The 15,405-nt window shown below is 34.9% G+C and overlaps 1 protein-coding gene across 6 annotated transcripts in view; it reads left to right on the top strand.

The window, feature by feature from the left end:
• LOC112046671 (neural-cadherin) overlaps nt 1–15,405 on the top strand; it is a 448,660-nt gene that overhangs the window by 75,645 nt on the left and 357,610 nt on the right. For all 6 annotated transcript variants that reach the window (XM_052891245.1, XM_052891241.1, XM_052891243.1 and 3 more), the window contains 3 exons: nt 921–1,110; nt 1,857–2,039; nt 6,282–6,471. In XM_052891245.1, coding sequence (XP_052747205.1) covers nt 921–1,110; nt 1,857–2,039; nt 6,282–6,471 — 563 coding nt within the window. The remainder of the gene's footprint in view (nt 1–920; nt 1,111–1,856; nt 2,040–6,281; nt 6,472–15,405) is intronic.

Raw genomic sequence — 15,405 nt, 5'->3', positions numbered from 1 at the left:
GTAAAATGTTCAAAAAACCGTTTAGTCTAAGAGCCTGTAAACCCCAGACCTTCGTCATTTTATAAAAGCTGAAAGTTTTTCAGCTCAGGCTCCTACCATAAGTAAGTACGGTAGCCAATTATAAAGTTTGGACCGTGGTGGCTTTGGGATGTAGCAGGTTTTCAGGATCCAGACCCTCAACCGCCTAAGTTTAAAGTTTATTCGCCAATCACTTCAACCCTTCGAAAAACATTATTTAATTTGAAACTTCAAGAGTCTCTAGCAAAGGGTTGCCGTGAAGCTAAGTGTCTGGCGAATGGAGATATCATTTCTCATATTATACCGCTAAAAATATTAAATAAAATACACTTTATACTAAGGGGTTGAGGGTCTGGATCCTTAAAAGCTGCTATCTTCCAAGGTCACCACGGTCCAAACCCCGCAGTTGGCTACGGTATTTACCTATGGTAGGAGCATGAGCTGACAAACTTTCAGCTTTTATAAAATGACGAAGGTCTGGCTGTCGCTGCTCACCGTCTAGTTGCTTTACAAACAGATTATATATGATTTAAAAATTGTTTCTACTTTGCTATCATTCCCTTAGTTTCACACACACAAACGCGCCTGTCTGTAGCCCTCTACAGTACAAAAAAACCGTCTTCCATAAGTAGAATACCTATAACGTTATTTCTGTTTTTTTAAGCTTTAAAATGACATATTGAAATTCAATAAATTACTTATATGTTTACACTATTCTTTTATAGTGTCCCATCACTATGTAACAATATTCATCTAATTAAGATCCTAGTTACGCTTCTGCCATTTATATCATTACATTGGTTAATGCATCTACGCATTCGATGTCGTCATGTCCAAGTAGATTTTTTAGTGTAGATGTACCTTATTTGATCAACATCTATATCGTATTTTGTGGGTTTCAGCTCCGGAATAGAAAACAACCCCACAGTGTTCTATCGGCTAATGCCCGGCTCTACGGCTCAAACGAACAAGTTCCACACTTTCTATTTGCAACAGAGAGCCGATAATGGGTTTACTTGGGCCGATATTAAAGTCAATCATCCGCTGGATTATGAAAGTATTAAGGAATACAATCTTACTATTCGAGTTGAGGTGAGGTGTTCGGATTATTTTTCAAGATTGCTTTATTATTTGTCTGCTGAAGAAGTATTATGTAATAGTGTACCTACGGTATGTGCTAGTAGAGTGGAAGTCTGTGATAGTCAAACATTTGTCATTTTATATAAGCAAAATGTTTATCAGACTAAACTCTTACCATAGGTAAGGTACCCACGGTAGGCAACTGTAGAGTTTGGTCCAGTGTGTCTTTAGGAGATAGCAGATTATATAGGTTCAATCGCTTAAAAAACGTTGCTTTTTATATCTTTTTTTTCATATATTTGGTAATACCATGTCTCCAGTCGCCAAAGAGTTAGCTCCGTAGGAAAATTTCTCAAGAAACCTGAAGGTTAATTTCTAACAGTGTTTTAGGGTTTTACTAACTTCTTTTTACCAGAGATTTCAAAGACCAATCACAGGTTCTTAGATCATATTAAGAAGTAATACACTTCTTATTATGATCTAAGAACCTGTGATTGGTGAATTAATTCTGGTCTCATTTGTAGAATGGAGTATATTAGTTCCCCAATTTTCCATTACTTTTTATACAGTCAGTGGTATTGAATTTGTAATATCTACCTTATAAATAGATTTAAGCCAGTAGCAGAGATTCGCTGGATCGTGATGTTTGGAACTACCTACAAAAGGCCTATATATAGGCTGATATGACGATGATGGATGATGGTAACTACGAGTAAATTCGAAAATAATAATAAATGCAATAAAATATTTCTATGCAGAACAACGGAGCTCAGCAGTTAGCTTCCGAAGCTACAGTCTTCATCATGTTGGAAGACGTCAATGATGAGATACCACTCTTCACTGAACGAGAACAAGAGACCGTTCTGGAAGGGGAGCCCATCGGCACCAAAGTGACGCAGGTCAACGCTATCGACAAAGATGGCACGTTCCCTAATAATCAAGTAAGTGAATTTGGTGTATGTATACTTTTTATAACCAAACTGAAATGAATACAGGTAAGACACAACCAATATAAAGACTTTGTAACGTAACGAACAAAACTTCAAGCAGAGTAGTTCTGCTTAAAGATCCGACCTTAACGTAGGTTTGGAGTAATACAGAGAAAACTCAAGAAAACTAAATCCTTTGAGGTACAGATATATATTAAGAGATATATGTAAAGGTATGTATGATATTTTTTAAAAAGAGCAACTATTGAGTTTCTTGCTGGTTCTTCTCAGAACCCGCCTTCCGAACCGGTAGGTTATTTACAAATAGACAACTGACCTTTCAAAAGTGCTTGTAAACTGAGCCTACTTGAAATAAATGAATTTTGAATGTCTTGAATTTTTAGATAACATGATAATTTTCTTAACATATCGCTCCCTATCTTTCGTCCCATCGCAACGAAAGATAAAGTAATATTTATGCTGTATTTTTCCTTACCGTGGGGTTAAATTAGACAGTTTGATCGCATCTTAGGCCTAGCATTGTCAACGACATTATCTTGTAAAAAGATAAATACTTATTGGCGACCAATAGCTCAGAAATAGCGATATTTTTATACACCGTTGTTGGTCAACGTTTGTCTTTCGCTCGTTTAAGGGAGTTACTGAATTCTAGTCCCAGCTTAGTAAATTTACGAAGTATATTTGAACTAACCGACGTCGGTTAAACCGCGTAGTCATAAGACAACAGCTTAATATTATCGATGCCTGGAAGCTGTCTCACGGTGGCTAGGCGAGTCTGCAGCATCGAAAGGTAGGTGAATTGCTCGTGATTGCCTTCGTTTCGGTGGTGAATAAACCTGCCCTAGATAAAAAAAGGAAACTATCGGATTCCTTACATAATGTATCATCTATGTTCTTTACTGTCGACGGAATTTTCGCGTGGGTACATTCCACACCATATTATGCTTTTCACAATATAATATTAAATAAATATTTACAAAAGCCAATAATCATTTTGTTTTGATAATGCCAGTGCAGCAACAAATGGATAACCTATAAAATTGTAATTATTCGGGTAATCTGAAAACGTTGTATAAATAAAGTCCAGCATATTTGCATGAAAAGCCTCCATAGCAAATATGATTGAACAGGAAATTAAAAGGCTTTTGCGCGGTCAAATGAAACATACGAGTACCTATATAAGGTTGAAAACGTGTCGCAATTCATTATTGTGTTACAAGTATTTTTAATTAATGTTTTATTGAAATTCCAATTTTAAAGCATTTGCTATACAGATTTATTTTCGTTTGTTATTTTGCTAAACATCGCTACATTTTATAGTAGAGTGACACTTTGTGCCAGAACATTTTGCGAATGCAATGCTGTAGTCCGGTCTATGAAGAGGCAGACCGGTCTAAGGTCTAGGGTTAGGGGAGGCAGAGCAGAGGCCAGAGCAATATTCCCGTTGGTATTCGCATGCATGTCATAGCATGTCCTTGGAATTTATGTTATTTTTATATTTTGAAGTCATAATTTCAAGTATTTTTGTGATACCTTCTTACATTTTACAAGAACTTCAAACTAGGTAACTAGAAATATTACTTTATTACGATACCTTATACCTTCAATTTAGTAAATTATAAATTATAAAAAAAAAACTGTTTTTTTGTCATAAAAATATAGTTTCTTTATCTAATTAAATTATAACATTCCTCTATACACGGTTATAGATTTCACTTCACGATGAATATGTTTAAATCACAAAATCTCTGAAAGATATTATTGTGTTAAAACCGCCTTATTATGTTGAAACACAAAAGATGAGGATGAGTTTGCAAATAATGTACTCGTAATTGAAGAAGGTCTATGTAGGTGTCGCATGATTTATTTTTATTCTTTATTTTTTTTATAAACATAGTGGTAATAGTGACTTCCGATGCAGATCCAACGTTGTAATGTCGACATCTCCTGAGAATGTTCCGGTTTTGCGAAAAGTACGTAAAGGATTGTCTGTCGTCGTTTTGTATAGTACCAAGATAAGTTTCAGCTTTCCTCAAATACATACCCCGGGATACCTAGTGGGACTATTTTGCAAATACTATTATTCCGTATAACTTATGTTTGTTTGTTTGTATAGAATAGGGTTTGAAGCTACTAAACCGATTTGAAAAATTCTTTCACTGTTGGGAAACTACCTTATCCCCGAGTGCTAAGGCTATTTTTATCCCCAAAGTTTGAAAGAAATCACGTGTTGTTTGTTAGTTAGTAATGTAAAATAAAATAATTAGTAATAAATACAAAGTTTAACGACTTTCCAGTTGCGCTTATATTTCCAATTTGAAATAATGCGCAAGAAACATTTTGGATCGTACCGCGATGCAAGAACCAGCTCATGACTAAGGGCCCCGTATGGGTTCGAAACTAGTCGGGCATACTCCGACGTAATATCACGTGAGTTTTAGCCGTGTTTCATAATCAATTAATTTGAAATAAGTTAGCAACTATTCTTAAGCCGTAAGGTTTATCTAGTAAAAAGTTCATTAACCTCTTAATCATGTCATGTATAATAGCTCTGAAATTAACCTATATTAGGTACCTACCCGTAGATTCTCTGCAATATAAAATAGCAATCATGTAGTGTTGCGAAAGCGTATGGAAATTGGCTGCTATTGTCCACAAACTGTGCAAACTTAGTGGTAAATTATCAATTAACTGGCGATACGAGTACCTGCTTATTTATATAACATTTCACTGGTTGCGGTTAAAGTCGACACAAATTGAAATTCGAGAATTGGTTATGCTCTATTACACAAATTTTCGCGGTGCCTCAAATATACTCTGTCCCACAAAACGAGCTCTATATTCGTTATCAACCCATATGCGGCTCACTGCTGAGCTCGAGTCTCCTCTCAGAATGAGAAGGGTTAGGCCAATAGTGCACCACGCTGGCCCAATGCGAATTGACAGACTTCACACACGCAGAGAATTCAGAAAATTCTCTGGTATGCAGGTTTCCTCATGATGTTTTCCCTCACCGTTTGAGACACGTGATATTTAATTTCTTAAAATGCACATAACTGAAAAGTTGGAGGTGCATGTCCCGGACCGGATTTATACCCACACCCTCCGGAATCGGAGGCAGAGGTCATATCCACTGGGCTATCACGGCTCTTTACTGGTAATTCTATTGAGATAATAGAGAGGGTTGTCCACATATTATAATATTTTTTTGGTTAATTCTGTAAAACATTACAGATATAACAAAAAATATAATATATGTTATCATTCGCCTCCGAATACGCAGACGTACCTATAATAATAAACGAGTAAATACTTAGCTTATTTTAAGCTTATTTCAAATGGAAGAATTTAGCAGAATAGATTAATAAAATATACTTAGATGAGCACTACAATGAAAATGAAAAATGTTTCAAATAAATGACAAGTGAGTTTCTTGCGCATTATTGAATTAAATATGGTTAATATTACAGGCAAACGTATGATGGAATACCTACCTATCTTTGCTAAAAAATTATATATTTGTCTGGCCATATCACACTAATTGCAATAACTACACAGTGTTTGCACAATAATATTTGTTAACTCATTGTCCGAATTTGAGGAACACGTGTAGTGAAAGACTAAGATTAAGTTATTGTACATTATCTTAGTATAATAATAATATATTATAAGATTTCAAAATTCATTTATTTCAATAAGGCTTAGTTTACAAGCATTTTTGAAAGGTCAGGTACCTATATGTCAAAATTTTATTTGATCTAATGGTGGTAATAATAGTCGAAAACTTAAAATTAAAGTTACGAGGGTTCCAAACGCGCCTTGGTCCGAAATAAGTTTAGGTTAAAGTGTAAATACTAATTAGTCACATAAGTGTGCTAGATTGTAATTTTATGAAGTACCAAATTGGTACTTTTCAACAGAGAAAAAAAAATGACCGAAACGTTGCGGTATTCACAATCATACGATGCACGGGTTGCAGTATATTACACATACTGATTTTAGTGTCAGTTCCGGTCATTCTAAAATTAATTTGTCCTAAAATTAAAATAAGCTCGTGGACCCATATTGGATCAGTGTGGTGGGCTTAAGCCCCAATTTCCCCATTACTCTCCCTCTCCTGAAGGAGAGATAAGTTCGGAGACAATTGAAATTGGCTAGTGATTATAGTTCTTAGAATTACCCCGTCATAGTTTGCAAGGTCGCGGTTAATAAGAATATTCTCTTTTTGCAAAGGTGTACTACTACATCGTGGATTCGCCGCGGAACGAAGGCAAGGACTTCTTCGAGATCAGCATGCAGACAGGCGAGATCTTCACGAAGGTGGTGTTCGATCGAGAGAAGCAAGGAGCCTACGCGTTGGAGGTGGAGGCCAGGGATGGAGCGCCGTCGGCCAGGCCCAACTCCGATAATCAACCAAATTCAGGTATGTGCCATTTTATTGTAGGAAATCCTCATCCTCAGATGTCATTCAGATATCCTGGATGATGTCTGACTTCCCCGTTGAGTATGTGATACTTGGTGCCCTATGGATTAAAACCTACATTCACCGACCGTCCTTACTAGTACCGATGTGAATATTACTTCAGGAAGGGGTTGTCTTTTTAGGCATCGATGGTACATTTTAGGTACGTGCCATGTCTACACTTAATATTCAGATGCTTGGTTCTGAAGAAAATTTTCAAGCCTCAATAGCTCTTTGGTGAAGGTGCCGACGTATCCTGTCTTGTGTGCAGACGAAAGAAGAGCCGGTAGATTCCATAGAAAGAAAGAAAATTAAATAAATTTATTCAAATGTAAGAGTGATCGTTGTCATTCTTCATCGTTATTAGAAATTAAGGTTTCTTTTATAACTACAACTACTTCTGCAGTCTACTAAAGTTTATATTAAAACTAGCGAACGAGCCCGCGGTTTCACCCGCGTAGTTCCCGTTTCGGAGATAATACGGAGACATAATATAGCCTATGACTCTCACAAATAACGTGGTCTACTAGTGGTACAAGAATTTTCAATATCGGTTTAGAGGATCCAGAGATTACCCCCTACAAATCCGCAAACTTTACCTCTTTATAATATTAGTACAGATGTGGCAAGTGGCTGTCCATTGTCTCTGCCTACCCATCTCGGAAATGTAGGACAATAGTCCAGCGGGGCGGGGATCGAACCACCCCTCGGTGATGAGTCCGACCGCTTTACCGTTGAGCTATTGAGGCTCTAAGAATATGATATTATATAGAATTGAATATTTGCCATATCACTTGAATATGATTCCCGTTCCTTTCCAATTGGTCGGCAAGACCTAATATATCTAAATTAATAAGTTAGCTATTGATTTTTCTTTTATGATGAAAATGAAAGAATTTGTGATGTAAAAATTCGTTATATTAATATTCGAAAAATCGAAGTTTTTCGTGGTCCGTACCCGTATCAATAAATATTATAATGTCGCGGAACCTTAAAATAATTAAAAGTTCGTTTTTCTAACTAAATTCTGCTGCCAGGAGTTGTTTAAGCGAGTGCCTATCTATACCTATTGATATTTTACTAAACGAACTCATCTGGAACACGCCGTAAAATTTAAACGCCGGTTTTGAATCGCATCATACAATAAAAGAAGAAGAAATACTTTATTGCACACAAAAATACAAAAATAATTGAAAAATCACATCAAAAATGAATACTTTTATGCAATCAAAGCAAATTGATTTATAATCAATTAATAAACACACAAAAACAGTAGATATACTATTTACAAGTATAACATTTACCAGGAGTTTTAAAAATATCTAATTTTATATAAAAAGCTTTTAGGAACGATCAATGTAAATGTAGGGTAAACAGTGCTAATGAGCTTAATTTATGATAAGGTCTAAAGGGTGTCATGGAAAGTAGATACTTAAAAGCGGTCTTTGAAAACAAATCCTTTAGGAGCTAAGTGGTGTCAGTAGCCAGCACACAAGGCCGGGGCTAATCACTTCTGCGATCCGCATTCAAATGACCATTTTCTCTTACAAACATTCCAAATGAAAGGTTTTCTTTTTGTCGAATTTTTCAAAGGCCTTGTTCAACAACTTCACCGAACCTTTCTGGAATGTTGACAGATAAGGGTCCTAATATATTTTCACTGTTTTCACAGCGGTATATTGATTGGAGTGGTGCGTGTGACTGTATAAATTCCCCGATTTCACGGGAAAGCCTTCATTAGGTAGGCAAGTCGGCGCCGCTTAACCGTATCGCGTCGTCGTAAATCAAGCAGGAACATAATCAACCACCGCCTGCAGGCTAATCCTGTTAAGCCTCTCATCCCTGTATCTGTCTCACGTGCACAATAGCCAGCTTTGGATCAGCTTCAATGCTTACTTAGTTTCTCGCAGTATACCATTCCCTTAATGTATCATAAATACATAGAATCTATACGACTCAATAAAACGGCAACCTAACTACGTTTAGATCGTAAAACCATACTCGTTATCTTTGTTTACGGCTACAGCGTACAGACATCCTTGGTACACCCACGTTTGATATATTCTCATATACTGAAATATAAGCTGTCTAGGATATATTCAAAGCTTCTATCTGTGCGAGAATTAATTAACTAACAAAATACAATTTACTACAACGAGTTTGATTTTTATATTTATTCCACCACAATAAATAATTGATTTAATTAAAAAAATACTTTTTAACAGTGGTGGTACCTTTATTTTGACTAGTTAATAAGGTAGATACTTACGAATATAAAACAATTATATCTAACCAGCGGACGCCCGCGACTTTGTCCGCGTGGAATTTAGTTTTTCACAAATCCCTCGGGAAATATGGATTTTTCCAGGATAAAAAGTAGCCTATACGTTAATCCAGGCTATGATATATCTCAATACCAAATTTCAGCTAATTCGGTTCAGTAGTCGAGGCGTGAAAGAGTAATAAACATTCATATCATCAAAATCATCAGTTTTCGCAAATTTCGGGAAACCATGATTTTTTTCGGGATTAAGAGTAGCCTATGTGTTAATCCAGAGTAAAATGTATTTCCATTTCAAATTTTAGCGAAATCGCTTCAGTAGTAGCGGCGTTAAAAAGTAACAAACATCCAACTTTTTGCGCAACATCTCGATAATACAAAACAGAATATCTTAGGTACAATAACATTACATTGTTATCGGTTAATACTCGTGTATCCAACTCTATAAACTAGGTACCGACAACAGGAACTGTTTTCAAACTTACTCAAATCTTGCACTTTGAAACATACACAACTAAACAAAAGTTTATAAAGTTAAATACCAAAGAGTATATATTAATATCTAATTATACGACCAACTATAGAGTCAGGCTTCTTACATGATAGAGGATATGGAGATTAGACCCACAATACTGATGTAACGCGAGTTGGCGGGTTTTAGAATTATATAGATGATAGTCAAACTATTTAACGATCACTATCAGATGGTATTAGAATGATTTTGATTGACCGGTTAACGTATAGAAACTCTCAGATTTTAGTGTCAACAACTTCCCAACTCCGAGATGAGAATTTACACTGAAAATTTTGAATGAGACACAAAAGTGGATATTTCATTCCAAAAGCAACCCAAAGCCACTTGCTAATCACAATTATTAAAAATATTATTTACTACTTATGAAATGCCTCTATTAATAAAACGTTCATTTACTGTATACCTAGCTATTCAGAAGAGCTACGAATTGGAAAAATGTTTTTCACGTTTAATAGTGGTTAGGAATCCTAATACGCGAAACGCTTCGTTGATACCTACTTATTCTTGGAATGTCAGTTATGTAAGGGTGAAAACCTTCACTTCGTACCTTTCCTGCGGCGTTTCTCTATGCTAAACAGGGGAAGGAGGTTTTTAGGCGATTGATAAGTTTCTGACTATAAATTATTTATTACTTCTCCCTAGATAAGACAATCGTAAGGAAAATGTACGCTGTCTTGTCCAGTGTCCGTGAATTTTTAACAACGATTCCGCAATAATTTATCCACGCAAGCCTTGAAGCCTTCCTTCCGCCATATTTGGTGAATATGTCGAAACATTCATATCAAACAGTTATTGTTATGTATGTATCCATATAAAGCACAATTACGTACTACTACTACCTATTTACGTACATTTTTTGGGTTCCGTACAAAAGGATACCCTTATAGGATTACTTTGTTGTCTGTTACCCTTTATGTCGGGAACACGTGGAGGTGTTTTTTTATTTAAATTAAAACAATTTTTTCTATTTGTTTCAATTTGAATTGATTATTGTTAATTCATTTTAATATTCATTTTGTAATTTAATGTTTATTGTTGTAGTTATTATTTCTGATTTCTCGGGAAACGTATTGGTGAGCTGTACTCGTAATGTTTTGCTAGACATATTTAATGTACTTAAATAAACAAATGTTATACTCAGGTCTACAGTATATTGAATCTGTAAAATAAGGAATTTCTAAATAAAGATACGACCACAAAAAACGTATATTTCGACACTCAAGAGAGTCAGAGAATACTTCTAACTTATTATTAACGTATACTACAAGTACTTATAGAGAAAAAAATATAACTTCATCTGTAATTTAGTCATATAAGTATAATAATAGCCTTTGTTTAAAGTACGTTTAAACAAAGTACGTATGTACACATTTGCTTAACCTCCAAAAATGGAGGGTTAGCAAATGTGACCTACAAATTTGTACGGAACCCTCGGTGGGCGAGTCCGACTCGCACTTGACCGGTTTTTTTATTCATTCCATATAGAACGATTAGTTTTACCGTTAATGAATTCAACAATAATAGTTTATATTGAGTAATCTGTTTATCCAAGGTCTGTTTGTTTCTATCATGACACAAAGCCCTGTGTATGTCTATTAACAGAACACTGGACACCGCCTTAGAATATACAGAATATGTAACTACAACGTAAGTATATGTACACATCAATTAAATTCAAATTCAATGAACTGATTGATTACAGTGTATCACATTTACTAACACTGCACTGCAGTATCCGATTTAGCTAACAAAGTTTACCTGTTTGGTATAAGGTTTTATGTTCTACACTTCCGATTTAAATTTGATGATTACGCTTGATAAAGAGCTATGCGAAATCTAATTCACATATCTGTATTTTTTAAGAACTAGTTCTTTGAAAAATAAAAAAAGTTTGCGTTAAACGTGGGGTCCATAGATTTTTTCAAAATAAAAAGTAGCTTATGTATTATTTTATCCAAGTATCCATATTCGAAATTTATACACTCACTTACACACAATCACACACAAAATTTGCCTTAGTAATATTAGTGTGAAGTGCGATAAGAAAGGAAAGAAAGAAAATACTTACGCTTTATTGTACACCAAAAATAACGTACATCACAATAAATGCACCGTATCTCTACGAGTACAAGCCATCTCTTCCAGGCAACTAATAAAAGTAGAAAAATAATGTAGAAACTAATAATAAAAAATATAAATAAATAGGGTTAGGGTATACAGAAGTACAAAAGGAAATAAAAATCTACGAATAACATGAGAAAAGAAAGAAAATAGTAAAAAAGAAAATATATACGCTATAATATGTAGCTTTCAAAACTTCGTATCATAATAAAAGTATTTTAATTAAATTGCGATAAGGATAACTAAGCAATAACTTTAAATTACTTTCATCACGATACTGACTAGCTAACGATAGTTCTGTACGATACATAAAGTTATAGGTAGGGTAGGTACAGGCTCAGTTTAACGTCTAAGACGGCTCTACAGAATTTCCCGTTCCTTTTTTATTGTGTCAGCTCCTTTTTCTGTTTCTTTTGTGGTACCAATTTTCATTCGACCCACGCGTCCCGGTGCCGTAGTTACAATTTTATTCTAATTGGTTTGTCGAACTATTTATTATATAAATAAAAGTTGTGCCTGTGTCTACCAAAATGTTTGACATTTAATAATAGAAATTATCAAACTTTTTATACTTAAATTAGCAAAGCCAGAGCTTATAATCTATACTAATACTATAAATAGGTAAAATTTATTTTGTTGTAGGGGGTAATGTCTGGATCTACTGAACCGATTTTAAAACTTCTTTTACCACTAGAAAGCCACGTCATCTGTGAATGTCATTGGCTACATTTTATCCCCGCATTCCTACGGGAAGGAGAACTATGCGGGTGAAATCGCGGGGCGTCGGCTAGTAATGTATAAGGTACTTGTATTTCTGAACTGCGTATTAACTAACATGAGCTTCAGGATGCCAATAAGTCATTAAAATTTATTGTAATAATAAATAAAACAAACTTTAATAGTGTGATCTCTAAATTAAAAGTGTGATTTAAATAATTACTTTTTTAATTTCGATTGTCGACTTAGAATTTGTATACCTAACTAAATTTTTAAATTATGCCACAGAAGTTTAAAAAAATGCATACATGTAAATTTGAAACCTGAAAGCCTATGCGTCCTGCTCATACATATTGCATATACATGGGCTTTCAAGTTTCAAGTTAACACATATTGTCCTGTTGTTGCCTTTCTATGGAATTGTAGAATTGCAATGTTTGGCCGACCGTTGGAAATAATGGATTCACGTCAACGTGTGTAACGTCCGTTTGCTACTGCAGCACTGTAAACTATTACACTGTATTCTTCGCAGAATACAATTTAGCTAATTGTCAATACGGTTCTACGTTTAGAATAGAATAGAATATCTTGATTTGTCCACACACAAATAAAATAAACAAACGTTTATGCTTAATTTAATATTATACTGTTCTTCGTACATGCTAAATTAAATACTAGGAATACAGGGTATTCTGAGCGCTAATACACGCGCATATAAAGTGGGATCATGACTAGGTTTGGATATATTGTTTTTCAAGAGACGTTCGAGTAAATAAGGTTAATATTAACTAATGAATACATAAAATACAAAGATAATAAAATTTCAAAATCCATTAAAACTCTTTTAACGTAATTCAATGAAAAACCATACATTTTTAACGTTCTTATATTAAATGTGACATTTATTATTGTATGAAATAACAAAGATATTTGTAAATTTGTTTGAACGCCCATACAAATCTCACGATTTCACGCATCGACGACGTCATTATTTCGTGCTATGAAGCGTTTTTGGCATGGCAGCGCCGTCAATATGACTCTTTAAATCCCTGTAGCTCCGAAAGTAATGATCGCAGATACCCTGTTACTTCTACAATATTGTTTTATTATATCTTAATTTTAGATACCACAGAAAACCAAAAGTTAAATTCCGCCTGTTGCATTAATGACCTAGCTACCTACTCCTATCACTGCGATTTTGTATAGGAAAAGAATTTGAGCGATTTTAAAGTACTAGACCAGTAGCCATGTGATATGTCGATTCTCTTTCTACTAACAAAATAAAAAAAATGTATGGGAATGGCATTCGCAATCGACAAGTTACGTGATCAAGTTGTCGATCGGATCTGTCATTCCCATACATTATTTTAGTTTTTGAAACGTTAGCGTTTATGGAAAGATAATCGACGTGTAACTTGGCTACACATTCTACAGTTATTGTCTTCAGAAAAAATATCAATTCAGAAACAATCAAGTTTTATATTACAATATCTGAGAGGTTTCAGTTCCGACTGTTTGTAACTTTTACGTAGTAATATCGCGCATAAAAAGACAGTAGGTACACAATGTTAGGATAAATTGCCAATACTTGTCAATCAAGCCACTTGTTGGAATAACAAAAAATCCAAACGGTGACACAAAATACAGGCGCAGCGTAAAATAAAGCTATATTGCCGGAGTTATTTCAACTATTTCCAATTACTTGGGCTTAGGGAAGTACGATGTCGCCAAGTGACAAAGCAATATTCCCGCGGCTGCGGGCGGCGGGAGGAACTTCGTGGCCTACATTTAGCGCCCTCGAGAATCCGTGATGAGGACGCGCTCGAGTGCACTGCTTGCCGGGGATTACTGTCACGAACTACTAAATATTGCTGTTTGTTGCCTAAGCTTCAATTACTAAGTTCAGCTCTGACTAAGACTTTTCGGAATCACGATCAAACTGCGCTTTATCTAAGTTTGCGAACCGTTTGTTAAACAAAAGTTTCGCAATCAATTCGATATACAATTGACGACGGGAAAACTACTGCAAAGCAACTAATTAGACGAGTTTTCGATTCAGGAAAGAGGATTTGTGTTGTCGTCACATTGCGACTTACTGTTTTGTTGAGTAAGGTTGGGGCGATGCGCAAACGTAGTAGGTACGATTATATCGAAACTAAATTTTATTCATAGAATTCAATACACATTAATTATTATTTATCAAGTACCTACTATTAATTTGGATTGCTGACTTATGTCCGCGTGGAAATTTTTGGTAATTACATTCAATCTACACACACATTCTTTCTGTTAAATTATTATGTACCTGGTATACCTACATGATAAAATACAAAAGTAATATTATACGAGTATATAGATTCAATATAAATGAACGGGAAAGGACGATATCCAATTATTTTATGTATGTCATTTCCCATCATCCTTTGAGTAAAATTGGTTAGAAGACGAAATTGGGAAGGTAATTATGTTGTTTACCGTTCGTTGTAATCCTTAATCCTGATTTCCCATAGTCGTTGCTGCTTTGATTGATAATTTTATTTATCGGGCAATATCTTTCGCAGAGGATTTTACTTGTCATTAAGTCGGCTATTCACTAAATGAATCTTTGTAATTTGAAAGCTTTCTAAGGCAAAGCTCCCGTAGGGAGGCAAATAGCTTAGGCGAGGGGCGGAATTTTCTTAAAACGTCAACTCGACACAAGCGTTTATAGTCGCTATAACGTCCAGGAATCGTCCGTCTTGGCCGCTATAAAAATCACCTAACAACCCTCCTTTAAAGCCTTATTTGCACTTCCAATCCATTCGTAAGATACACTTGTTAAGGTATTACATGGATTAAAAACAAGCTAGACTTTAGAAATGTGATGAAAGATTAGTATTCAAATTTAAAGGAAATAATTATAAACAAATTGATATTAAGATTCATTTGTTTTTCTATAAATTTTCGATGAATCAAAAATACAATTCTATTTTACGTAACGACAGCTCTCAGATGATATTATGTTAATTGACTATGCGGCCTATGAAGAGAAGAAACTAATTTGAAAAAGGAACAGTTTTACCACTAGACTGTCAGAATCAAGAGATAGCAATAGAAAAGAGTATAATACCCTAAATTGACGTTAACTGGTAATCGAATCTAGCATCTCATGATTATAAAGCAAGCCATTCACAACTGTGCCAGAGAGGTAGTCAACAGAAGATCTGCCAGCTCTGAAGTTTAATTAAAACTGAACATCCGC

Source organism: Bicyclus anynana, chromosome 3 (genome assembly GCF_947172395.1).
Source record: "Bicyclus anynana chromosome 3, ilBicAnyn1.1, whole genome shotgun sequence".
Taxonomy (NCBI): domain Eukaryota; kingdom Metazoa; phylum Arthropoda; class Insecta; order Lepidoptera; family Nymphalidae; genus Bicyclus; species Bicyclus anynana.
Note: the sequence above shows the minus strand (reverse complement) of the source record. Positions and strands in the feature narration are given on the sequence as shown.